Source organism: Octopus bimaculoides, chromosome 3, assembly GCF_046866305.1.
Source record: "Octopus bimaculoides isolate indiv1 chromosome 3, ASM4686630v1, whole genome shotgun sequence".
Lineage (NCBI taxonomy): Eukaryota > Metazoa > Mollusca > Cephalopoda > Octopoda > Octopodidae > Octopus > Octopus bimaculoides.
Window position 1 is genome coordinate 80,250,631 of NC_142930.1, and position 27,946 is coordinate 80,278,576.

Genomic DNA, 27,946 nt, shown 5'->3' on the forward strand with positions numbered 1-27,946 from the left:
TCTGGAGGGATGGTGCAATGCCTAAGGACTGGAAGGATGCAATTATTCTTCCTCTCTATAAAGGAAAGGAGCCAGAGTAGAGTGTGGGAACTACAGAGGTATTGCTTTACTATCAGCTGCTGGCAATGTTCTGGCAAGTATTCTTACCCACCTGAGTATGTGTCTTGTAAATGATATCCTATCTGAATCTCAATGTGGTTTCTGATCTGAAATGGGAATGATGGATTTGATTTTCACAGCTAGACAGATGCAGAAGTGCTATGAATGGAATATGGATCTTGTCCAGGTATTCATTGATTTAACCAAGGCCTTTGATACTCCCTATGGAAAATACTTGGCAAACTTGGATGTCCAGATCACTTTGTATCTATAATTAAATCATTTCATGATGAAATGGAGGTTTGGGTCAATGTTGGTGGTGGCATGGCAGGACCCATCCCTGTAGCGAATGGTGCCAAGCAGGGTGACATCCTTGCCCCAACTCTCTTTTCTCTGTACTTTGCTGCTACTCATAATTCATGCTTTTGCTGTGGACAGCTCTCTTGGGACATATGTTAGGTATTGATCTTCTGGCCATCTTTTTAATCTTTATTGATTTGCTGCCAATTCCAAAGTTTTTCAGTCTCTTATTTGTGACCTCTTTTATGCAGATAACTGTGACTCAGTCTCTAATACAGTGGATGATATGCAGATACTTGTGAAACATATTTCTGCTTTTTGCCTGGCATTTGGACTCAGCATTAGTCTGGACAAGACTGTTGTAATGTTCCAGCTTGCATCAGGAAAACTGTATATGGAACCAGCTATCTTGGTTGAAGGAACAATACTGAAAGTGGTAGACAAGTTTGTCTACCTGGGCATTCAGCCATTCTTGCTCGTGGATGATGAAATATCTTTCAAGCTGCAGAGAGCAACTGATTCCTTCCGGCCTCTTTGGTCTCATGTCTGGTCCCAGCATGGCATCACAAGGCAAACAAAAATTGCTGTGTCCCATGCATGTGTACTGACATTACTCCTTTACTCATGTGAGGCATGGACCCTTTACAAACATCATGTAAAGGTCCTTGAACGCTTCCATCAGAGATGTGTGAGGCATTCTGAATGTTGGCTGTGTAAAGTCCTCATTAAAGGCCTGTGAAATGTGGGTGGCTGACTGGGTGAGCAATGATTGTCATTGGCATGGATGGAGGAAACGGGTAAAGGAAGGATTTGATACCTTTGAAAGAACATGTATTCTTCATGAAGAATTTAAGCGCACTGTTCAAAAACATACTGCTAGTGCAATGAATGGGGAAAGCTTGTTCTGCAATGTTTGCAGTTGTGTATGTTTGTGAAAAGCAGGGCTCGTTAGTCACCAATGGAACCACAAATGTAAAGTATAAGGTAGTCTTGAGCACACAATGTTCCTAAAGATCAGTAATGGCTTTCCTTGGTCACGAGTGGATGGCCATCATCATCATGTATGTATGTATGTATGCATGCATGCATGCAGGTTGGTTGGTTGGTTGGTTAGTGACTTGGTTAGTTAGTTGGTTGGTTAGTTAGTTGGTTGGTTAGTTGGTTGGTTAGTTGGTTGGTTAGTTGATTGGTTAGTTAGTTGGTTAGTTAGTTGGTTGGTTTGTTGGTTGGTTGGTTAGTTGATTGGTTAGTTGATTGGTTAGTCGGTTGGTTAGTCAGTTAATTGGTCGGACAGTTGGTCGATCAGTCAGTCAACCAGCCAGTCACTGTAGTAGATGAAACCTGTGTGGAAGCTTGTTATATATATGTGTGTGTGTGTGTTGCCCCATTTCTTGATAACTGGTATTTGTTTGTTCATGTTCCCACAACTTAGTAGTTTGGTGAAAAGGACTCATACATTAAGCACCATACTTGAAAAATTAAGTACTGAGGTCAATTTATTCAACTAAACCCTTCAAGGTGGTGCCCCCAAATCGTCAATCAAATGACTGAAACAAGTGAAAGATAGAAGATATACAGGGGTTGGACAAAATAATGGAAACACCTAGTATCATAGTATCATAATTTTGAAATATCTATAAAACCATCAAAAGCTTGTTTATTTTTATGTATTTTGATTTATTAGTAGTGTTTCTTAATGTTTTGCTAAAATTGCTGTTTCTTTTCAGATATTATCAGAAAAAGGTAATTAAAATTCATTAAAATGATAGATGTATCGGACTTTCAAAGAAGTCAAATTGCTGGTGCTCGTAAGGCAGGTGCTTGCATAACGAAAACAGCCAAAATGTTTGGTGTTTCAAGAAGTACTGTCTTGAAAGTAATGACAGCCCTTAAGAAAGAGGGAAAAATCTCATTGTCAAAACAAAACTCCGAAAGAAAACCAAAACTTTTAGATAGGGACCGTCGGAGTCTTACATGAATTATTAGAAAGGATCACAAAAGTACATCATCATCATCATCATCATCGTTTAACGTCCGCTTTCCATGCTAGCATGGGTTGGACGATTTGACTGAGGACTGGTGAAACCGGATGGCAACACCAGGCTCCAGTCTAATTTGGCAGAGTTTCTACAGCTGGATGCCCTTCCTAACGCCAACCACTCAGAGAGTGTAGTGGGTGCTTTTACGTGTCACCCGCACGAAAACGGCCACGCTCGAAATGGTGTCTTTTATGTGCCACCCGCACAAGCCAGTCCAGGGGCACTGGCAACGATCTCGCTCGAAAATCCTACGGGAGCCAGTCAGGCGGTACTGGCAACGGCCACGCTCAAAATGGTGCATCTCATGTGCCACCCGCACAAGAACCAGTCCAGGGGCACTGGCAACGATCTTACTTGGCTTGCCGGGTCTTCTCACGCACAGCACATTTCCAAAGGTCTCGGTCAATAGTCATCGCCTCGGTGAGGCCCAATGTACGAAGGTCTTGCCTCACCACCTCAGCCCAGGTCTTCCTGGGCCTACCTCTTCCACGGGTTCCCTCAACTGTTAGGGTGTGGCACTTTTTCACGCAGCTATCCTCATCCATTCTCACCACATGTCCATACCAGCGCAATCGTCTCTCTTGCACGCCACAACTGATGCTTCTAATGTTCAGCTTTTCTCTCAAGATACTTACACTCTGACGGGTATTCACATTGACATTACACATCCAACAGAGCATACTGGCTTCATTCCTTGCAAGCTTACGTATGTCCTCAGCAGTTACAGCCCATGTTTCACTGCCATGTAGAATGGCTGTTCGTACGCATGCGTCATACAGTCTGCCTTTTACTCTGAGTGAGAGTCCCTTTGTCGCCAGCAGGGGTAAGAGCTCTCTAAACTTTGCCCAGGCTATTCTTATTCTAGCAGCTACACTTTCAGCGCACCCACCCCCACTACTAACTTGGTCGCCCAGATAGCGGAAGCTATCGACTACCTCTAGTTTTTCACCCTGGAATGAGATAGAAGTTGTTTCCTGTTTGTTTACAGTCTTTATTGCACCTGAACATCTGCCACAAACAAAAACTAACTTGCTAGTTAACCTGCCTTTGATGTTGCTGCACCTCTTATGTGTCCATAGCTTGCACCGAGTACATCTTATAGAGTTACTACCTACTCCTTTTCTACATACTGAGCAGGGCCATCTACCTGAAGGGGTTTGTGTTTTATCTACCTTCCTACTTATTAGGATTTTGGTTTTAGCTAGGTTGACTCTAAGGCCCTTCAGTTCTAGACCTTGCTTCCACACCTGAAACTTCTCCTCTAGTTCTGATAGTGACTCCGCAATTAGGGCAAGGTCATCAGCATAGAGGAGCTCCCAGGGGCAACCTGTCTTGAACTCCTCTGTGATTGCCTGGAGGACTATGATAAATAAGAGGGGGCTGAGGACGGAACCTTGGTGGACCCCTACCTCTACCCGGAATTCATTGCTGTACTCATTTCCAACCCTCACCTTACTGGCAGCATCTCTGTACATGGCTCGCACAGCTCTCACTAACCATTCTTCTATCCCAAGTTTCCTCATTGACCACCAGATAAGGGATCGGGGGACCCTGTCAAAGGCTTTCTCCATGTCAATGAAAGCCAGGTACAGAGGTTTATCCTTAGCTAGGTATTTCTCCTGCAGCTGTCTCACTAGAAATAAGGCATCAGTAGTGCTTTTACCTGGCACGAACCCAAACTGCATCTCATCTAAATTGATTCGCTCCCTAATTAGTTGGGCTATGTCCCTCTCTGTAACTTTCATAACCTGATCTAACAGCTTGATGCCTCTGTAATTATTTGTATCTAAAGCGTCACCTTTACCTTTGTAGCAGTTGACTATGATGCTGCTACACCAGTCATTGGGTATGACTCCTTCGTGTATCACCTGGTTCGTAATACGGGTGACTAGGCTATAGCCAACACTGCCAGATATTTTGAGCATCTCTGCAGTGATTCCTGATGGGCCGGGGGCTTTCCCGGTCTTCATACTCTTAATTGCTTTATCTACCCTGGTACTATCAACTCGGATAGCTGGTCCCTCTATTGGGTCGACATACAGCAGGCTCTCTTTCTCCCATTCATTCTCTTTATTAAGCAATCTATCGTAGTGGCATCTCCAGACCTCTTTCTTTGCATCCTCATTTAATGCAAGCGTACCATCATCCATGCGAACACATTTCTCTCCTACAACATCACTATTCTCTCTCCTACACTGTCTTGCAACACGAAATACCTCGAGTCTTTGGTCCTCACGGTGCAGAACATTGGCAAATCTTTCCTTATCTGCTTCCCCTCTGGCTAAATAAACCTGTCGCCTAGCCTCCCTTCTGGCACATTGGTACAATTCCCTGCTACCACCGTTCTTCCAGTCATTCCAAGCCTGTTTCTTTTGTCTAATAGCCCTGTCTACCTCCTTGTTCCACCACCACGTTACTCTGGGTCGGGAGGGGACCTTACACTACCCACAAATCTGGTCGGTGGCTTTCAACAGGTTGTCCCGCAGAAATCTCCAATTAGCTTCCAAAATTACTGCAGAGCTTAATGAACACCTTGAGAACCCAGTTTCCACAAAAACTGTTTGCCAGGAGCTGCACAAAGCTGGATTTCACGGGAGGGCTGCAATCAGAAAACCACTACTTTCAAAAACAAACATTGCAAAGCGTTTAGAGTGGAGTAAAAATCTACAGAATTGATCCCTAGAGCAGTGGAAGAATGTCATTTTCTCGGACGAGTCATCCTTTACCTTATTTTCGACCACCAGCCGAGTATATGTGTGGAGACAGCCAAAAGAAGCATTTGACCCAGACTGCCTTCTTCCAACTGTTAAACATGGAGGAGGATCTGTGTTGATCTGGCAGGGCTATATCTTGGAAATCTGCTGGCCCAATGGTTTCCCTTCATGGCAGAATTAATAGATAAGACTATTTAAGCATTTTATCTGATCAAATTCATCCCATAGTTGCAGAACTGTTTCCGGAGAGAAACGCAATCTTTCAGGATGATAATGCACCAATTCACACAGCTAAAGTTGTTACTGAATGGCATGAGGAACATTCTTGTGAAGTTGAACATCTTATCTGGCCACCACACTCCCCAGATCTTAATATTATTGAATATTTATGGTGCATTTTAGAAAAACATGTAAGGAGTCAATATCCTTCAGCATCATCACTACAAGAACTGGAGACTGTTTTAGCTGAAGAATGGACAAAAATTCCTTTGGAAACAATTGAAACTTTGTACGAGTCCATACCTCATAGAATGCAAGCTGTAATTACTGCCAAAGGCTGTCCTTCCCCATATTAAAATAAATTTGTTTGAAATTTTAAGGTGTTTCCATCATTTTGTCCAACCTCTGTATTCATTTTGTGTTTAGGTGAATATATATACATGTGTGTGAGTGTTTGTGCCTCGTAACTTATATGTATATAGTTGTGTCTTTGTGTACTTCTGCATGTGCATTTATATATACTATATACAATGGTATTCTTTTGAATTTTATTTTTTCAGTTTCTCTCATGGTTATGTAGCAACTTTAGATGACATAAGGCCTTATCACGAACCAGATTATAGGTATGTGTTTATAAGGGTTTTATCTCTTATTTCTTGCAATATAGGGGCTATTCAGTACCCTCACTCACAATTAGTGATGATTAAATTTTTCCTTTATGGTCTTACATTGCATCAAGCTGTTTATATTAACTTTTAGTATGCACATGAGAATTTCGTTAAATCAGCCATAAATTTATATGGTAACTAGAAAAGCACTCGGAGAGCGCAGACCCCTGCCAAGCAGCTCATTTCCACCCATATACACGCATGTTGAAAATCGCCCAATTTCCCAACCACCGCTGGCAAAAACATAACCTCCTTGGCAGGGTTAAAAAAAATAACACAACCATATGATTTTTAAAAATCCCCCTTTAACTGTAGCCCATTCAAGCAGAGGGTTATTGTTTCTAGAGACATATCTGGGTGTGGGTGGTTTATCTGGTATTTGTTGGGGGTAATCATCTAGGGATCATTTGAATGCTGTGAAGTCACTTTCCTCCTTTTTATGTGTGTCTGGCATGATGTTGAAGAGAGCAGGGCCAATTGAGGTGAAATAGTTCTGTCATAGTGTTGTGATACGACACAAACATTCCTGTAGTGGACGGATGGCATGGGGGCCAAGCCTTGGACGAATTTTAAAGACAAGCAATGTTGAGGGAATATTTTCCACATCATACAGATGATATAGAGCTCACTGCGGCAGTAGAGGGAGCAAAGCCTGAGCTTTTTGCGTCGATCCCAATAGTCAAGGCTTGTCATGTCATTCTCCGCAGACCTCCACCAAGCAGCTCATTTTAAGATAGATACGCTAGTAAAATTACTAATAGAGAAACGAAAATAAACTTTGGAAACAGCAACACCACCATAGGTTACATGGAAACGATGAACGTGTTTTCAAGGGAGATAATCAAAGAACTTAACATTGTAATACTTCATGTAAAATAAATATAACAAATGAAAAATCCCTCAAGAATCCATAAAAATTCCCGGATCACTACCAAAATTTCATCATCTGTTTCTTGTGTCATTACCAACTTTTCCTGCAAGTTTAATCAAATGCCGTTCACGATTTTTTGAGTTATTTTGCATACAGAAGGACAAGCCAACACCGATGAAAACATAACCTCCTTCCTTGGCGGAGGTAAATATATACACTGACAGATCAAGTTAACCAAACCACCAAAGTGATGGAGTAGGTACTGCTGACAAAACTAGTCTAAATTAGTCTGGTTCAGTGCTCATAGCTTCGCTCATAGGGCAGTTATCTCCCCTGTCAGTGTGAATGTGCATGTAGGCCATAATATAAGGGTCAGAAAGAACGTGTATTGAAATAGTTATTATAGAAGATTAACAACATGTTGAGACTAGATATTTTACACATATTTAGATATATCTAATATCTATCTGTTGTAAAAATTTCAAGTGAATGGAATAAATATTTCATAAGTTATGAGGAAATAAACAATCTTCCAAATTGCAGTTACTTCTTATGCTCTTACATTATTGGAACACTCAACTGTGAACATGGCGGCTTGTGAGAGACGACCGATGTCCTGTGAAAGAAAACAAAGGATTGTATGCCTGCACCAATAGGGCAAGTCAAATTCTGTGATAGCAACTACTGTAGGAAGGTCTAGAAGTTTTGTGCAATGAATTAACCCCAAACCAGTAGACTTTGTAAAACTTCACCAAGGCAGGATCGTATTATGGTTAGAATGTTTCTCAGAGGTTATGAGGTCCTGGGTTGCTTGCTTGGGCACTGGCAAAGAAACCTCTGATCTCTAAGAAGAATCAAAGAGCCTGTCTTTGTTTCGCTCATGAACATGTTTGGACAGAAGAACAGTGGTTGCAGGTTCATTTTAGCGATGAATCGAAGTTTAATGTGATTGGTTCCAATGACGGGATGTATGTCCAACAAAGAAGGGGCAAAAGGTTATCTCGTGCATGTGTGAAGAGGGCAGTGAAATACGGAGGAGGCTGTGTAATGGCATGGGAAGTGATCTCTGCTGCTGGTTCTTGTCCACTTATTCACCTACAAGGGACTGTCAATGCTGAAATCTACAAGCAGATTCTTAGTATGCCCTTCCACATCTCCGATCCTTGTTAGTTCAACCTATCTTCGTGCAGGACAATGCTCCCTGTCATACTGCGAAAAGAGTCAAAGATTTTTTGAGTGGTGAAAGGGTTGATCTCATGGACTGGCCACCTCAAAGTCGCTATCTCAACTCTGTAGGAGCGTTTGGAAGATTATTTGAGATGGGACACGGAGGAGAAATCCAAAGGTCCAAGATGAACTCTAGGAATTATTGAAAAACAAATGGAACAATATTAACTCCATCATTTTGCAAGAAATTAGTTCAGTTCTGTGGTAACAGATGTCAGGAGGTCATTGATAGTAAAGGGATGTTCACAAAATATTAATAGTAAGGATTTCTCTTTTGTTCTTGTTCCAGTTTTCATTGTTTTTCTAAGTGACCCTTAACATTTGGCCACTGCAATTTGGAAGATTATTTGTTTATTTCCTAATAACTTACGAAATATTTATTCCATTCACTTGAAATTTTCATGAAAGATAGATATTAGATATATCTAAATATGTGTAAAATATTTAGTCTCAACGTGTTGTTAATCTTCTATAATAACTATTTCAATACACTTGTTCTTACTGACCCTTATATTACGGCCACTACTGTATATCTATCTATCTATCCATCCATCCATCCATCCATCCATCCATCCATCCATCCATCCATCCACCCACCCATCCATCCATCCATCTATCCATCTATCTATCTTCTCTACCTACCTACCTACCCACCCACTCCTTATTTCTTGCAATATTGGTGCTATTCAGCACCCTCAGTCACAGTTATTGATGGTTAATATTTTCCTTTATGGTCTTATATTGTGTCTAGCTGTTTATATTAATTTTTAGTATGTGTATGTATATATATGTGTTTCTCTGTGTGTGTGTGTGTGTGTGTGTGTGTATAATCTATTCTCTTTCTCTAATATGATAATGCCTACTATTTAAATGGCCAATTGTTTAGTAAATGTTTGGTGTTGTTGGTATATCTGGAAGAGACATCAACTTCTGAGATAGAAAAATGAATTAATACCAATAGTGTATTGTGATAGATGCCTTGTGATATTTGTTTAGGTTTTTTACATTCTGAGTTCAAATCTCCTTGAAGTCTAATTTACTTTTCATCTCTCTGAGATTGATAAAATAAAGTACCTGATTCGTGCTTGAGTTGATGATGCTGATTAGCCCCCTCCTCTCAAAACTGCTGGCCTTGACCTAAATTAAAAACAAAGTTGTTGGATTGGTGGAATTGTTAAAGTGCTAGGAAAATGCTTTGTGGTGTTTCTTCCAACTCTTTACATTCTGAGTTCAAATCCTTCTGAGCTTAGCTTTGTCTTTCAACCCTGTGTTGATGAAATAAAGAAAATGTCAAATCAATGGTATTGATTAACCAACTTTCCTCAAAGTTGCTGGCCTTGGCGATTATTATTGTTACTGTGTGTATCATGGGATTACAATGTGTATCCTGGTTTGGGAATATGTGCACTGCATTCCTGCATGTTGTAGAATGTACCTAAAAGCATTCGCAATAAGGAAGGACATTTAACCACAAAACACTGCCTCAGAAAATCCATTCAACGAATCCAGCATGGAAAAGTGCAGTCACCAAAGTTAAATATTGTCAGGTTTATTTGTCGACTGTTATTAATTTTAAACGAATCAGGTCGGTGGAGTCTTTAGAACTTTGGATACAATATATTTATTGTTTTTTTTTTTCTGAATGTTGATAAAATAAAGTACCTGTCAAATACTGAGGTCTATGTAAGTAACTTCACCCTCCTCCTAAATTTGCTGGCCTTATGCCAAAATTTGAAACCATTATTATTATTTATAGGTGGCAGAATTAGTAGAGCATCAGGTTTGAAAATTTTATTTTGTCTTATTTATGCTCTTAGTTCAAATCCTACAGGAGTCGATCTTCGAGGTTTGATGTGAACATAAGTACCAATCAAGTACATCAACTGCATCACATCCCAACAATATTTTGTACAAGTTAGAAATTATTATCATTATTATTATTATTTAGGCAGCAAGCTGACAGAATCATTAGCATGCCAGGTAAAATGCTTAGTGGCATTTGTCTGTCTTTAAGTACTGAGTTCAAAATCCACCGAGGTCAACTTTGCCTTGCAATCTTTTGGGGTTGATAAATTAAGTACCAGTGGAACACTGGGGTTGATGTAATCAACTAGTCCCCTCCCCCCAAAATTTCAGGCCTTGTGCCTATAGTAAAAAGGATTCTTCTTCTTCTTCTTCTTCTTATGATGATGATGATGATGATGATGATGATCATGATCATCATCATCATCATCATCATCATCATCATCATCGTCATCATCACTGTCTTATTATTGAATGTCGGATCTCTGAATTTGTGCCACATCATTTCATGTGAGGCTCATAGAGAGTGTTCAAAAAGAGAAGTCACTATGACTGAATCTCTCACAGTGGGATACAAAACAAAGGATGTGGTCTTAATTTACAGTGTAAATAAATTACACACACATACATTATCTGCAGAGTATAAGTTTTTGATTTTTGATACTGAATTTAAACAGGACGAAGGTTCTGAAAATACATTAACTGAAGGATTGTATTCCTTTAAACCATTTTGTCTTATGCTTTCTCTCTCCTTCTGTAACAAATAGTAAATATAATATGAAAACACGAATATATATCTTTATCTAAAAAAATAGTAAATATTATTACTATTATCCTGTTTAAGGTAGCAAGCTGGCAGAATTGTTAGCATGCCAGACAAAATGCTTTGGGGCATTTCTTCTGGTTTTATGTTCAGAGTTCAAATTCTGTCATGGTCATCTTTGCCTTTGATCCTTTCAGAGTCGATAAAATAAGTATCAGTTGAGCATTGTATTCGATGTAATTGACTAACTCTCTAAATTTCAGGCCTTGTGCCTATAGTAGAATTGTAATTGTGAGCATGTTCTTGTACTTTATTCAGAAATATATATATGACTTATATAGTGACTTATATAGGAATCGTCTGAAGTGAATCGCAGGGTGTGAAGACCTTCACCTTGGAATTTAAGATGTTCCTCAAGTTGAGGGAGTTTTTTAATATCCTTACCCAATTCGCTATGCATAGCTTGCAATGTTTGTTCCCATTGTGGTAAGGACCTCCCTGCTTACATTTCAGAGATTCCTACTGAAATCCTAGGACTTGTAAACTGACTGGGTGGATTCCAGATAGTGGTCTAAGGGAAACAATCCCTTGTACTTGACCCTCTTGTGTGTTCAAAAACTAGCTATGAGGCTTTCTCTCCCTCCACTTTGAAGAGAAGTTATAAGCCACTGGTCATTAGGGTCTGACGAGATGTATATTAAGCCAAGCACTTTATGGACACGAAACCCTGGGTAACCCTATGAACTATCTTTATATATACATATATATATATATATATACATATAATATGTACAAATCATATCTTTATTTTAGATCACACCTTAAAAATCCAACAATTGTTTCAATTGCATGACACTCTTTTCACTTAAAATAAATTGAATATGGTCAATTTAGAAAGGTATAGAAAATTTTTTTATAGATTCTTTAAGTGTTTTGGTCATTTTCTATTACTATAGAAAATGAATATACTAGGATTAATTTCCTGGATATTACTCTTGATTTACATAATGAGTTATACCAACCTTGTCATAAGCCTAATAAATGCTTAAGATATGTAAATAAAAATACATCCAAGGAGCTTAATAAATTCTATCGTTAAAAATATATCTACTCGTATTTCGAGGCATTCGGCTAATGAGGATATATTTAAACAAAATCAAAGTTATTATAATCATGCATTATTGGAAGCTGGATATAAAGATAAAATTTACTATATCCAGAATCATCTATATATATGAAGATGAGAATGTGTGTCTGTCAGTCTGTCTGTGTGAATCCCTAAAACTTGAGAACTACACAACCAATTTCATTCAAATTTTACAACTGCCTTACTTAGGGTCCAGGTAGTGTTTTAGGCCAAACAAATTTTTAACTTCTTGCCTAGTGCGAGCCTAGTGCAGTGAAACAATAACATCTCTCTATTCTAATGTCAGATAGTTTCACTTTAATAGTTTCACTTTAATAGTTTCACTTTAATAGTTTCACTTTAATAGTTTCACTTTAATAGTTTCACTTTAATACTGAAACTATTAAAGTGAAACTATTATCTCATATATATAGGCATACATAAATGTGATTGACAAACTTTTATTCCCTACAAACTGTGAGTTTTTTTTAAATCTTTTTTCACACATTTACTTACTACCATATATATACAGAGAATACACACTCATACATACATACGTACAAATACTCACATACATGCAAATAAACACATACATACAAATACCTGTCAGTCTTTTCCAAATATGATCGACAAACATTTATTCCCTACAAACTGTGAGTTTCTTGAAAATCTTTTTTAAAACACATTTACTTACTAACACATATATATATATATATATATATATATATATATATACACAGAATGCACACTAATACATACATACATACATACATACAAATACACACATACATACAAATACACACATTCATACTAATACCTGTCAGTTTATTTATTTATTTGCCGTTTCCTATCACCTTTCCCCCCTTCAATGTTACGCATACTTTCCAAGACAATTTCTCTGTACTTTCACCCTTTCTTTCGGACATTCAATGCCACCGAAAAAGAGAAGTCGCCTCAGTTGCCATACCGCGTCAGCACTGATGCTAAAGGCGATTAGAGTAAATGAGTCCTCCGACCAAACTGCTTTTACACTTTCACAGAGCGCCTTACGTGCAGCGTAATTTGTCCATTATCATTTGCAAATGTGCCTTCTGCTACCGCTGCAAGACCTTCACATGACCAACACTAGCTACATTCTACAGGCTTTCAAGTATGAGCCAAACTTTAATTACTCCATCCGCGCTGACATAAATATAGGGGAAATGTGCTTCAATTGCCAATTCTGCAATGCTAAAAAGTGGGCTGGGGAGATACCTGGAATGTGCTGCTTAAACGGTAAGGTCAGCTTGCCCCCTCTTCCAGAACCACCACAGCCTTTGAAGGAACTACTTACTGCTTCTACCACAAAGTCATTAAAATTCCTTCAGATCATCAGAAATTACAATTGTGCGCTTCAGATGACTTCTTTCGGGGCTAACGTTGTCACAGACAGTGGTTGGATGCCTACTTTCAAGGTCCAGGGACAGGTGTACCGTCTTATCGGATCGCTCCAGCCACTACAAAATTGCAAGCTTTCGTTCCTCCAAATTTACTTAATTTCCAACTACAGTAGGCAACTTGATGTGCGGTTTGGTGTTATTCCACCACCTGCAAACACTGACGCTGATACTTTTGACAGGGATGTTCTACTCAGTCTGCAAAACATGCTTCATGAGCACAACAGCTATATTCACAGTTTCAAATATTCCTTGCAAACAGCCCCTTCACCAAACTTCACCATTGTCATCAATGCTAACAAAAGACCTTCTGGGGAGCACGCACGCCGTTATAACGCTCCTTCGTGTAATGAAGTGGCTGTACTTCTCCATGGTGAACAGCACAATAAGCAAGACATACTTATTCATAGCCGTGACAGTCGTCTTCAACTAGAGCTGATACAGTACATGTGTGTCTTAAGTCATCTACATTGTGGCCCCTGGTGAACACTCTCAAACTTAACACTAACATGCGTGCTCATATACAAGGTGACATAGCATCAGCAGAATTCTCTAACACCCTCCTTGCACTTGGTGAAGGCTAAACTCCCTGCGACGAAAAGGGTAATGTTACCATCGATTCACTCTGTACCATTGTTAATACACCTTCTGATCTCATGGATGAAGTGTACCCAGATCTCCAAGTAAATTATCAGAATATGGATTGGATTGGCCAAAAGGTTATTCTGGCCCCAAAGAATAAAGCTGTTAACCATATTAATGATCAAATGCTAAAACTCATTCCTGGGGATTGCTATATATATAAGTCTATTGATAGAACTCCTGACCCCGAGGACGTCATCAACTATCCAATAGAGGTACTAAATTCCTTTCAGCCCCCTGGACTACCCCCACACATTCTGAAACTTAAACTTGGTGTCCCTATAATGCTCATTCGAAATTTGGTTCTGCTGAAACAATGCAATGGGACATGTTTAATCATTAAGTCCTTATCTCTCGATCTAATTGAGGCCACAATAATCACAGGGTGCTGTTAACTTAGAGTGCTGCAATGTTCTTTGCAGGGCTTTCTATCCAGTTGCAAATCGATTGGTTGGACGTTAACTTATATCAATCTTTGCCTCAATAATCATAATTGAATAGAATCATTAACAGTACTTTAAAGCAATTCAGCCCAGAGCAATGCCGGGCACTTCTGCTAGTAATAATTATAAAGTTCTAGAAAATGGTAGAATTATAGAGATGTTGGAAAATAATAGGGAGAATAAGTAAACTAAAAATTTAGATAGAAATAATAAACATAATGATAATGATAATAAAGGCTATTCTGGCCCTGGGGAAGTTTAACAGACTACACCGGGGAAGTTTAACAGACTACACTGGGGAAGTTTAACAGGTGAGAACGATAAATCACTGCTCCGAAACTTATCCAAAAACATCGGAAATAAAGACATCGCATTGAGCCAAAAAATAGCTGATAAAGGGTTGGATTATATCCGAGTAAGTAATACTCATTGAAATTTATTTCTATCTTTCCAAATATAATGATGTATTTTAACTTGATACCTCCACTACCCGCACAGCGATCGTAAACACACGTGTTACATCAAAATCAAACCATCTTCGAACCCCAAAACACCATGTACAAAAAAATTACAAACAAATTAAATAACACCGGTATTATTACACCCAAGAATAACAACCGAGAAGTGCGTACTGTAAGCTTGTTATGAAAAAAATACGAAGATCTGAACGTGCAAAACAATCTGACAACAGAAATAAACGAACCGGTACCCTACGAAAACGATGACCGTTAAAATAAAGGACCGGACGTTGTTCCTCATGTCCCGCAAACAAAACCAAAACGGCATAAATGGACACGTGAGGAATACATTTCGATACTATACGCCTATTTCACAACAGTGCTCTACCCAAAAAAACGAAAATGCAACAATACATACATATAAAATATGGAAGAAAAATAATGTAAATATAGACCTCGATAAAACAATGAACCCTAACAAACTAGCTAACATAAGAAGACATATTCTAAAAGCAAAAAAAATATCAGAAATATATAATAGTGTACAAAAAGCACCAAACAAGAACACCACAGACAAACATATGAATGAAAAGGAAGGCAAAACAAATATAAAGCTTGGAAATAACGAAGGGAAACCTAATAATTACGATACTATGAAAATGAAAATAACCAAAGAACTAAAAACCACAGATCTTAGAATGGACCACAGATTATATCTCCCAAAAATCAAAATAGACAATAAAACAACATCAATAATAAATAGCATAAACCTGGCCGTCACGGAACTAACAACCACAGAAACAACAGGCAATATCACTGAGCTAAATGACATAATATATGCGGCAGCCACAAAAGAAGCAGGATACTCACTCAAACCCATCCGAACAGGAGTTCTACCACCCAAACAGACCTTGTGGATAAATAACACCCAGAACAAAATTTAAAAAAAGAGAAAAGATTTATCGATTCTCAACGAAATTAGTAAACAATCAACACTACTAAATAACAAGAAGAAAACAAAAATACTGTACAAATACAGCATTACAGAAAAAGACTTACCTGAGGCAAAAGAAAAACTAAAGCAAGACATCCTTGCCAAAGCACAAAGGATCCGCCGGTATGAGAAACGCCAACGTTTCTTTGAACAAAACAAACAGTTCAAATCCAACCCCCAAAAACTCTACCAAGAACTGGGTAAAAATAAAATAGACATTACTTCAGCACCAACAGCAGAAGAACTAGAGAAATTCTGGAAACAAATATGGTCGGTGAAGCAACAACCCCAGAAAAGGACCATTAAAACAACGAACTTAGCACCTGAGCAACTCTGGGCCCCTATAACAACTAAAGAGGTCACCCAGACACTGCAAAGACTAAGCAACTGGAAGGCACCTGGACACGACAAGATCCCCAATTTCTGGTTAAAACACCTGCCAGGAATGCATAAAAAGCTGGTAGAAAACTTTAACAACATACTAGCAGATCCAGAGACAATGCCTGAATGGCTCACAAAAGGGAAAACCATCTTAATCCCCAAATCCACGGAAACGGAGAAACCACAAAACTATAGACCTATAACCTGTCTCCCTACGATCTACAAAGCCTTTACTGCAATAATATCGTAGAGATTGAGTAAACACCTGGAAAATAACAACCTGTTTCCAGAAGAGCAGAAGAGATGCTGCAAGGGCTTATACGGCTGTAAAGATCAATTATTGATCAATAAAGCCATAACTGAAGACAGCCGCAGAAAGAAGAAAGGCCTCAGTATGGCCTGGGTGGACTACCAAAAGGCTTTCGACAGTGTTCCCCACACGTGGATTCTGGAAACACTAGCTATAAACAAGGTGGCACCAATTATCATAAAATACATAGAGCACTCAATGAACAAATGGCAGACAGTGCTACAACTCCAAACAAAAGAGGGACTTGTGAAAACGAAAGCCATCCCCATTAGAAGAGGAATATTCCAGGGAGACACGCTCTCTCCACTCCTGTTCTGCCTGGCACTCACACCTTTAACTGAATTGCTAAATAGAACTGGATGCGGTTACAAATGCTACGGAAAAACAGTCAGCCACCTTCTATATATGGATGACCTAAAATTATATGCAAAAAACGACAAAGAGCTAGAAACACTACTACAGACAGTACACGGCTTTACCAAGGAAATAGATATGAAATTTGGATTAGAAAAATGTGCCAAAGCAACCCTGAAAAGAGGAAAATTAGTTAAAAGTAGCAATATAACACTAGATAAAGTCAATGAAATAAGAGAACTAGACGAAAGCCAACCATATAAGTATTTAGGAGTCAATGAACTAGATAGGATACAACATACACAAATGAAAGAAAAAATAAAGAAAGAGTACTATAGACGAGTTAGATCAATACTAAAAACAGAGCTCAATGCTAAAAACAAGATAATGGGTATCAACACTTTAGCTGTCCCAGTTATAAGCTACAGCTACAACATCCTTAACTGGACACTAAACGAACTATGTAAAATAGACAGGAAAACAAGAAAAATAATGACAGGATATAGGATGCACCACCCAAAATCTGACATAGAAAGGCTATATATACAACGCACAGAAGGTGGCAGGGGTCTTATACAGCTAGAAAACTATTATAAAATAACCACCATAGGACTGCAAAAATACCTACTCCAGAAGCAAGGGAAACTAATACAAATAGCCACAAAACACGATCAAAACAAAAAACTGTTTTCAGTATTTAAGGAAGCTGACAAATACAAACAAAAAATCAATCTACCTAACAAATACGAAGAAGAAGAAGAAGGCAGAAGAAGAAACAACAAAAGCTATAAAACAAATGAAATCCAAACTAAAACTAGAACAGCAACGGACCATGATAAAACGATGGCAAGAAAAGCCCCTACATGGTAAATACTGGGCTAAACTAAATGCGAAAGAAATAGACAGAGAAAAATCCCAGCAATGGCTGAGAAGCTCAGGACTCAAAGCAGAGACTGAAGGATTTTTAATTGCTGCACAAGACCAGAGCCTCCCCACCAGAAATTACCAAAAACACATAATGAAAAGAAATATAACAAGTAATTGTAGAGTATGTGGAGATAGACAAGAAACAATAAATCATATTATCTCTGGCTCCCCAGTCCTGGCTAAGAAGGAATATATTCACAGACACGACAGAGCTGGGACCTATATACACTGGAAGCTACGCCAACACTATGGAATAACAACAGAAAAAAGATGGTATAAACACACGCCAGAAAAGGTCACAGAAAACGAGAAAGCAACCATACTCTGGGATATGCCAATACACACAGATAGAGAAATTAAGGCAAATAGACCAGATATAGTTGTCAAAGATCATGAAGAAAAAAAATGCTTTCTAATTGATGTATCAATACCAGCAGATGACAACGTTTCTCTAAAAGAAATGGAAAAACTTTCAAAATACAAAGACCTGGAAATAGAGGTAACTCGAATGTGGAATCTAAAAACAGAAACAATTCCTATCATAGTAGGTGCCTTAGGTATAATAAAAAAATATTCAGACAAATACATAACAAAAACACCAGGACTTACAAATATATATAACATACAGAAAATTGCACTACTGGGTACTGCACACATTCTACGCAAAACACTTTCAATACAGTAAACATAAGAGCACCACAGCAAACCACAGCACATACCCAAGGCGCACAGAGCTGCGCTCGGTAGTGAAGTGAAAGCACGTTATAAAAATAAAACTACTGAACAATAATAATAATAATAATGATAATAATTATAATTTGAAAGCCTAATCATCACTCCCCAGGACCAGGAATTGAATATCAACTCAGTGAAAAAGAAAATATACCACACAAGTGCAATAGATCTCTGTAGAATATGTGGGAAGAGGGTCGAAAGCATGACTCACATTATTAGTGCTTGTGAAAGTCTTGCGCAGAAAGAGTACAAGTGTAGACATGACAAGGTAGCCCAAAACCTCCGCTGGCTACTATGCCATAAGTATGGCTATGAGATTATGGGTGCTCGGTACCAACATACACCGGTAAAGATAATGGATGAAAAGGGGAAAGCAAAAATCCTCTGGGATTTTGACTTCCAGACAGACAGGGTGTTAGAAGCACCAAAGGCCAGATATAGTAACCTTTAGGAGAGACAAACAACAGTGCCTAATAGTTGATGTGGAAGTGCCAGGAGATCAACATATCATCATGAAAGAAAGAGAAAGGGTTGATAAACATGGAAACCTGGAACTGAGATCACTAAAATGTAGTAGGTACGAGAGTCAAACTTAAAGGTTATCCTTATTGTCATCGGAGCATTGGGTTCAATACCACCCAATCTGAAAAAAACATTTGAAAACTTTAGAAATACTCTACAATCTAGGTGTATTGCAAAAGTCAGCATTACATGGAACTGCATGCATATTGTGTAAAGTACTGTCTATCTAAATTTCTTGTTGTGACTTGACAAACAGTACAAACCTCGGTAGACACAATATCTTCAATCAACAATCTCACAATATTGTATACTGTGTGACATCTATAATAATAATAATAATAATAATAATAATAATAATAATGACAAATTTACAAATAAAAATTAAAATAGGGAAAAACTCAATTTTAATGAAAGTAATATTGACAAAAATGTTTATTATAATAATAAAAAAATAAATCAACAATATTATATGGTATAATGCCCCATTTTCATATTCAGTAGCTTCTAATATCCTTCATAAATTCTTTGCAGCACTAGATTGATATTTCCTACCTTCAAGTAAATATGGGAAACCATTTAATAGACATAGTGTATAGCTTTCATATTCAACTACTAATAATTTAGCTGAGATCATTGCAGCACACAATTAACAGAGAATTAGGGAATATCTAAATTCTAGATCTATGAATAACTGTAGAACTGATAATATATATAGTGAAATTAACGTGATTGATAATCTTTCAGAACAAGGTTTAGATTCTATAACAGATCAAAATGCTGATAATATAGTTAGTCTTTTACCTTGTATTAATATTAATTCTAATAATAATTATTATAATCCAAACCTATTTTGTAGGAGAGTGCTAGTGGAAATTCTTTTAAGTATGAGTGTAATTTACAAGTGAATAATGTGTAAACAAAACTCTATACCTTTAGAAAATCAGTGTTGAAAGCAAATTATAGTATATCAGTGTGAAGTAATAATTAGAGATTGTAAGTATTGGTATATTGGTTCATCTGCTACTCTTTGGAAATCTAGATTTTATAATCATTGTCATTCCTTTGAATATAGAAAAAAATGTAATTCTTCAAATCTTAGTAAATGCATTTGGGATTTAAAGGATAAGAATATTGAATATGATTTAAAGTGGTCCATTATTAGTTATGCACCAACGTATAATATTGGTAATTCTACTTGTAATCTTTACCTTGAAGAAATGTATTATATAATTACTTCTAAATTCATTTTATTGAATTTTAATGTGCACTTCACTTTAAGATGTTGCCATAAATTTAGAAAGACTTTCAAATATTTCCACTATTAATTATAATAATTTTTTAATTATTATATTATAACGTTAATTCCTATTAAAGAATTTAATATAATGAGTTAATAGATAATTAATTATTGTGACGCAAAGTATCTAAACTTCTATTAAGCATAATGTTGAATTCTTATGTGTAATTTTTATTCTTTAGTTATCCAGCAAAGTCATCAATAATTGTTTATATTATTAATTATAATAATTTTCAATTATTATATAATAAGGTTAATTCCTATAAAAGGGTTTTACATAATAAATAAATAGGTATTTAATTATTTTATCTGTAGTTTTTATTAGTAATATAAATATTACTGGATGTTCCCCCTATTCCTTAATTTCTTACTATTCCTTAATTTCTTACTAGTCCTTAATTTCTTACTATTCCTTAATTTCTTACTGCCATAAGTATCCCTCACCACAAAAAGAAACAAGCTTTAGAAGGAATCAATTAGATAGCAGTAAATGCCCATAAAGAGGTAGGGTAGGGGTGACATTAATTCTTGTCTTTATTTTCAGTTAAAGGGGTATACACTATGAAACTTAGATTGCAATAATGAAATTTAGGAAAACATTAAGGGCACAAAGGGAAAAAGTTTATAATCAAGGTATATCAAAAACTGTGTATTATGATAAGTTGTATAAAAATAAAAGTACAATTTAAAAAAAGATATCAGAACCAGGTTAGATAAGAAGGAAAACACAGATCAATTTAAACATTAAAAAGAAGATTACTGTTATATGCAATCACCCTAATACATCATCTCTACATAACTAATAGGTGGTCACTACAAAGACCACTCAAACAATGATCACAACTTAAATATGGAATTTATCTGGCAAAATATACATATTATCTATTGATTGAAAGTAAGGGGTCAGAAGCAGAATACTAAGATAAAGAATTCGATAATATATAGACTTAATTAAATATAAGTATAAACGAAAATTTTAACAACTATGAAAGTGTGTACTGATATAAGTAGATATAACAGTATAAAAATATGGCATACAAATACATATACGAGAAAGGATATATATATATATATATATATATATATATATATATATATATATATGTATATCATCAACATCATCATCATTGTTTAACGTCCGCTTTCCATGCTGGCATGGGTTGGACGATTTGACTTGGGACTGGTGAATCAGATGGCTGCACCAGGATCCAATCTGATATGGCAAGGTTTCTACAGCTGGATGCCCTTCCTAACGCCAACCACTCCGAGAGTGTAGTGGGTGCTTTTACGTGTCACCGGCATGAGGGCCATTCAGGCAGTACTGGCAACGGCCATGCTCAAAATGGTGTATTTTACATGCCACTTGCACAGGAGTCAATCCAGCGGGACTGGCAATCACCTTGCTTGAATGATTTTCTAAGGTGCCAGTAAGGCGAGGCTGGTAACGATCACACCCAAATGGTGCTATTTACGTGCCACTAGCATGGAAGCCAGACAGCTGCTCTGGTAATGATCACGCTCGGATGGTGCTGTTAGTACTCCATTAGCACAGGTGCTGGTTATCGAATATGGTTCAATTATGATTTCGATTTCACTTGCCCCAACAGGTCTTCGCAAGCAGAGTTTAGTGTCCAATGAAGGAGAGGTTGGCATGGGTGCCAGTCATCGAATTTGGTTTGATTTTGATTTCAATTTGCTTGCTTCAACAGGTCTTCACAAGCAGAGTTTAGTGTCCAATGAAGTAAAAATATGAAAAAAGTGAGCTGGTTACACTTCTGGCAGAGGCCACAGATTGTGCTCTCACTTGGCTTGCTGGGTCTTCTCACGTACGGCATATTTCCAAGGGTCTCGGTCACGAATCATTGACTCGGTGAGGCCTAAAGTTCGAAGGTCGTGCTTCACCACCTCATCCCAGGTCTTCCTGGGTCTACCTCTTCCACAGGTTCCCTCAACTGCTAGGGTGTGGCACTTTTTCACACAGCTATCCTCATCCATTTATGCCACATGACCATACCAGCGCAATCGTCTCTCTTGCACACCACAACTGATGCTTCTTAGGTCCAACTCTTCTCTCAAGGTATTTACACTCTGTCGAGTATGCACACTGACATTACACATCCATCGGAGAATACTGGCTTCGTTTCTTGCGAGCTTATGCATGTCTTCAGCAGTCACGGCCCATGTTTCACTGCCATATATTATGGCTGTTCATACACGCGTCATACAGTCTGCCTTTTACTCTGAGTGAGAGGCGCTTTGTCATCAGCAGAGGTAAGAGCTCTCTGAACTTTTCCCAGGCTATTCTTATTCTAGCAGCTACACTTTCAGCGCACCCTCCCCCACTACTAACTTGGTAGCGGAAGCTAGATAGTAGAAGCTATTAACTACTAGTTTTTCTCACTGGAATGTGGCAAAGGTTGTTTTCTGCACATTTTCAGTGTTTATTGCACCTGAGCATCTGCCACATACAAAACCTATCTTGCTAGTTTGCCTTCCTTTGATATTGCTGCATCTCTTATGTGTCCATAGCTTACACTGGGTACAACTTATGGAGTTTCTACCTACACCTTTTCTACAGATCGAGCAGGGCCATCTACCTGAAGGGGTTTGTGTTTTGTCTACCTTCCTACTTATTAGGAATTTGATTTTAGCTAGGTTGACTCAAAGGCCCTTTGATTCTAGTCCTTGCTTCCACACCTGAAACTTCTCCTCTACTTCTGATAGTGACTCAGCAATTGGTGCAAGGTCATCAGCATAGAGGAGCTCCCAGGGGCATCCCGTCTTGAATTCCTGTGTTATTGCCTGGAGGAATATGATAAATAGGAGGGGGGCTGAGGACTGAACCTTGGTGGACCCATACCTCTACCCAGAATTCTTCACTGTACTCGTTTCCAACCCTCACCTTACTGACAGCGTCCCTGTACATGGCTTGCACAGCTCTCACTAACCATTCATCTATCCCTAGTTTCCTCATTGACCACCAGATAAGGGAGCGGGGACCCTGTCAAAGGCTTTCTCCATGTCAACGAAAGCCAGGTACAGAGGTTTATCTTTGGCTAGATATTTCTCCTGCAGCTGTCTTACCAGAAATATAGCATCAGTGGTGCTTTTCCCTGGAACGAACACAAACTGCATTACCTGGTCCAACAACTTGATACCTCTGTAATTGTTTGTGTCTAAAGTGTCACTTTTACCTTTGTAGCAGTTGACTATGGTGCTGATACACCAGTGATTGGGTATGACTCCTTCGTGTATCATCTGATTAACTATACGGGTGACTTGGCTATAGCCAACACTGCCAGATATTTTGAGCATCTCTGCAGTGATTCCTGATAGGCCAGGGGCTTTCCATGTCTTCATGCTCTTGATCACTTTATCTACCAACCTTTCATAGTGGCGTCTCCAAACCTCTCTCTTTGCAGCCTCATTTAGTGCAAATGAGCCATCATCCATGCGGACACATTTCTCTCCTACGACATCATGATTCTGTCTCACACACTGTCTTACAACATGAAATACTTCAAGTGTTTGGTCCTCACAGTGCACAACATTGGCAAATTTTTTCTTATCTGCTTCCCCTCTGGCTTAATAAACCTGTCTGCTAGCTTCTTTTGGCAACCTGATACAATTCCCTGCTACCTCCGTTCTTCCAGTCCTTCCAAGCCTGTTTCTTTTGTCTAATAGCCCTGTGAACCACATTGTTCCACCACCACGTTACTTTAGGTTGAGAGCGGACTTTACACCAGCCACAGATCTGGTCGGTGGCACTCAGCAGGTTGTCCCGTAGAAACCTCATATATATATATATATATATATATATATATATATATATATATACACATTTATATAAAGAATATAATTATATGGTGTAATTATAAATAATTGAAAAATATCAATTTAAGAACTATATTGAGTCACATCTTATCATACATACGTGTGGAGAGAAGATGTAACATACTCCGCAACTCATAGAATGTTATACCAGTATATGTGAAGGTAAATAAGAATGCAAAATCATCATCATCATCATCATCATCATCATCATCGTCCGCTTTCCATGCTAGCATGGGTTGGACGATTTGACTGAGGACTGGTGAAACCAGATGGCTACACCAGGCTCCAATCTGATTTGGCAGAGTTTCTACGGCTGGATGCCCTTCCTAACGCCAACTACTCAGAGAGTGTAGTGGGTGCTTTTACGTGCCATCGGCATGAAGGCCAGTCAGGCGGTACTGGCAATGGCCACGCTCAAAATGGTGTATTTTATGTGCCACCCGCACAAGAGCCAGTCTAGGGGCACTGGCAACGATCTCGCTCGAAAGTCCTTACACATGCCGCGGGCACAAGTGCCAGAAAGGCGACGCTGGGTACAGGTGCCATCACGATTTCGATTTCGCTTGCCCCAATAAGTCTTCGCAAGCTGAGTTTCGTGTCCCAATGAAGGAGACGAAGTTGGCATGGGTGCCAGTCGTCGAATTTAACTCGATTTCGATTTCACTTGCCTCAACAGGTCTTCGCAAGTGGAGTTTAGTGTCCAATAAAAAAAAAATCAATACTATATAAAAATTTAACAATATACAACAACAATAAAACATAAAGGATAAGAAATTAATAAGGAAAATATACAATAAGAAATTAAATTAATAAGAATTAATAGAAAATTAATAAGAAATATATATAAAGACAGGAGATTAAAAATTAAAAGCAGGAAAAAATTAAAAAATAAAATTAAAAAGATAATAGGTATGCAAATAATGAAAGCAGTTTAAGGTATTCATACTGAAGTATATTAAGGTATAGATAAATTAAGATGAGGATATCATTGGATGTGGTTTTATAAATTATAATATTGCAGGTGCTATTGTATGTATGATTGTATAGTTCTTAGTGGGTGTAAAATTTTGTCAAGAGAAGCTTACTATCACATTACTTGCTACATATATACTTAATGTGACTGATAGGGTAAGAAGTCATAGAATTGAAGGAAAGAACAGTGTAATCACCATATAGGATGAAATCAGACTAAACAGGCAGGGTTACCATAGGGTAATATTACGTATAATACATCACATAACACAATACATAGCATATAATATATGTAATGTAATACAATATAATATCCTACACTAGAAGGTAGATTATAAATGATACGATGTCTGAAGCTAATTTCCACCATCAAATCCAAAGTATGATGGGTATAATATTATTTGTTTCAAAAATACTTAAACATGCAGTTGCTTCTATGTACACATGATACCCTTTGGTCTAATCTATTATTAATCAGGTTGTTCTTGTCTCTGTACTTAAAAATCTCATAAATTTCCATAGAACAAAGCTCATACCCATATCTACTATCTCTATATGGCTGCACCCTCCGTACTATATCCCATTTAAGGCTAAATCTACTCTTGCTTTCCTAAATTCCCAGATCTTACTAGATAAAGATGTACTATTAGCTTTATTTCAAAGTCTAAATGATGAAAGATGGTTATTAATACGCTTTTTCATGTTCATTGAACACCCTGTATAGACAAAACTACCAGTTTCAGTCAAAATTGTACATCTGTAAACTATGTTTTGGACTAAACAGCAACCTAATAACAGGCAATGGGATTTTACCCTACAATTACAACCGGGAGTATTAACTGCTATTATTATCATTACTACTACTACCACTGTTGTTATTATTCACGATATTATTATTATTATTCTTATTACTATAATCATTATCAGCATTATTACTACTGATATTAGTACTACTTCCTTTGACTATAGTATCACTAAAATTCATTGCAGCATCACCAGGTACTGCATCAACAATACCTGGGTTAGCATAAACATCGGAGTCACAGTTTATATTATATATATCAGATATATTAGTTCTGTTGTTCTGGATACTTACATATCTGCTATTATTGTCATCATCACAGGGGTTTAAATCATTATTGACAATACTAGTATTATTATTATTATTTCCTCTTTCTAATTTTATACTCCTTCTATTAAAACAGGCTATGATAGTACCTATATTGGGGAGGGTAGAATATGAAACTCTGATTGTCTTATGGGAAGATATTCTATTTTACCTATGGGATGCAGGGAAGCTTTTATCTAAAATTGCCATATATATATATACATATATATATATATATATATATATATATATATATATATATATATATATATATATATATATATATGTATGTATGTATGTATATATCATCATCATCATCGTTTAACGTCTGTTATCCATGCTGGCATGGATTGGACGGTTTGACTGAGGACTGGCAAGTCAGGAGGCCACACCAGGCTCCAGTCTGATCTGGCAATGTTTCTACTGCTGGACGCCCTTCCTAATGCCAACCATTCTGAGAGTGTAGTGGGTGCTTTTTATGTGCCACCAGCACAGGAGCCAGTCAGGTGGCACTGGCATCAGCCACGTTTGGATGGTGCTTTTTATGTGCCACTGGCATAGGAGCCAGTCAGGGCAGGGGGGCTGTTATCGACCATGTTCGGACAGTGCTTTTTACGTGCCACCAGCATGGGGAGCCAGTCAAGTAGCTCTGGCAGTGACCCACGCATGAATAGTGCTATTGCATGCCACCAGCACTGGTAACAGCCACAACTTCAATTTCCATTTGATTGTGATTTACTTGACCCAATAGGTCTCCACAAGCATGGCATGTCATCCAACAATTCAAAAGTACTTTTTAAGTGAGCTGGTTATGTGACACTGGCTGTGATCTCACTTTCCTTGACAGGTCTTCTCAATCATAGCATATCTCCAGAGGTCTCGGTCTTTTGTCATTGCCTGTGTGAGGTCCATATATATATATATATATATATATATATATATATATATATATATATATATATATGGAGTAAATCTTGCAGCCATGAAGTGGATTCAATCCACCATAACCAAATTTCAAGTAACAATTCAACAGAACTTTTCTCACTGTAGAACTATAGTTTTTCTGCGACAGTTTACATTTGCCAGATGCTTTAGCTAGGTTGAAATAATGTCTTCACCACTTGACCCTTCTAACCTCTTCTATTCCTCCAAAAGCTAGAATTAAGATAACAAATACCACCAATGAAATCTATTGTTCTCAATGATATGTCTATCCTTCTGGATAGTTATAAAAACAAGAACCCCCAAGCAAAAATCAGTTAGTCACTTGGTGACAACTCAGTTAGTCAGTTAGTGAGAACGGAGTCTGGCTGACTGGCTAAACAAAGGCAGGCTGAAAGTATTTTTTTCTCAAGGAAAATATTCATTTTTACTGTTACATTGTATATACCTTGCCTTGACAAGCAGGTGATAAAATCCAAGAGCATGCGAAGTAAAAAAAGTTAACTTTGGCCTGTCTGTTCTTATTGTAGTAGTATGTTCCTATTGTAGTAGTAAACCGTAGAGAGAGATATGGTAATGTGCAGAGAAGAGAAAGTGAGTTAGTGAAAGTGAGAGAGTGTGGGACGAAACAACTGCTCTGTTGGTAAGTTACCATAGTTGTTCTCTTTGTGCCCTTTTCTTTAGAGATGGCATTTGTTCAGCCACACTGCATTCTCACTACCTAACTGAGTTGTCACCAAGTGACTAACTGATTTTTGCTTG

The 27,946-nt window shown here is 37.8% G+C and overlaps 1 protein-coding gene across 3 annotated transcripts in view; it reads left to right on the forward strand.

Annotated features, from left to right (window-relative positions):
* Window positions 1–27,946, forward strand: part of LOC106868904 (zinc finger CCCH-type with G patch domain-containing protein) — a 273,920-nt gene that overhangs the window by 36,215 nt on the left and 209,759 nt on the right. For all 3 annotated transcript variants that reach the window (XM_089349318.1, XM_089349317.1, XM_052966289.2), the window contains exon 6: window positions 5,932–5,994. In XM_089349318.1, coding sequence (XP_089205444.1) covers window positions 5,932–5,994 — 63 coding nt within the window. The remainder of the gene's footprint in view (window positions 1–5,931; window positions 5,995–27,946) is intronic.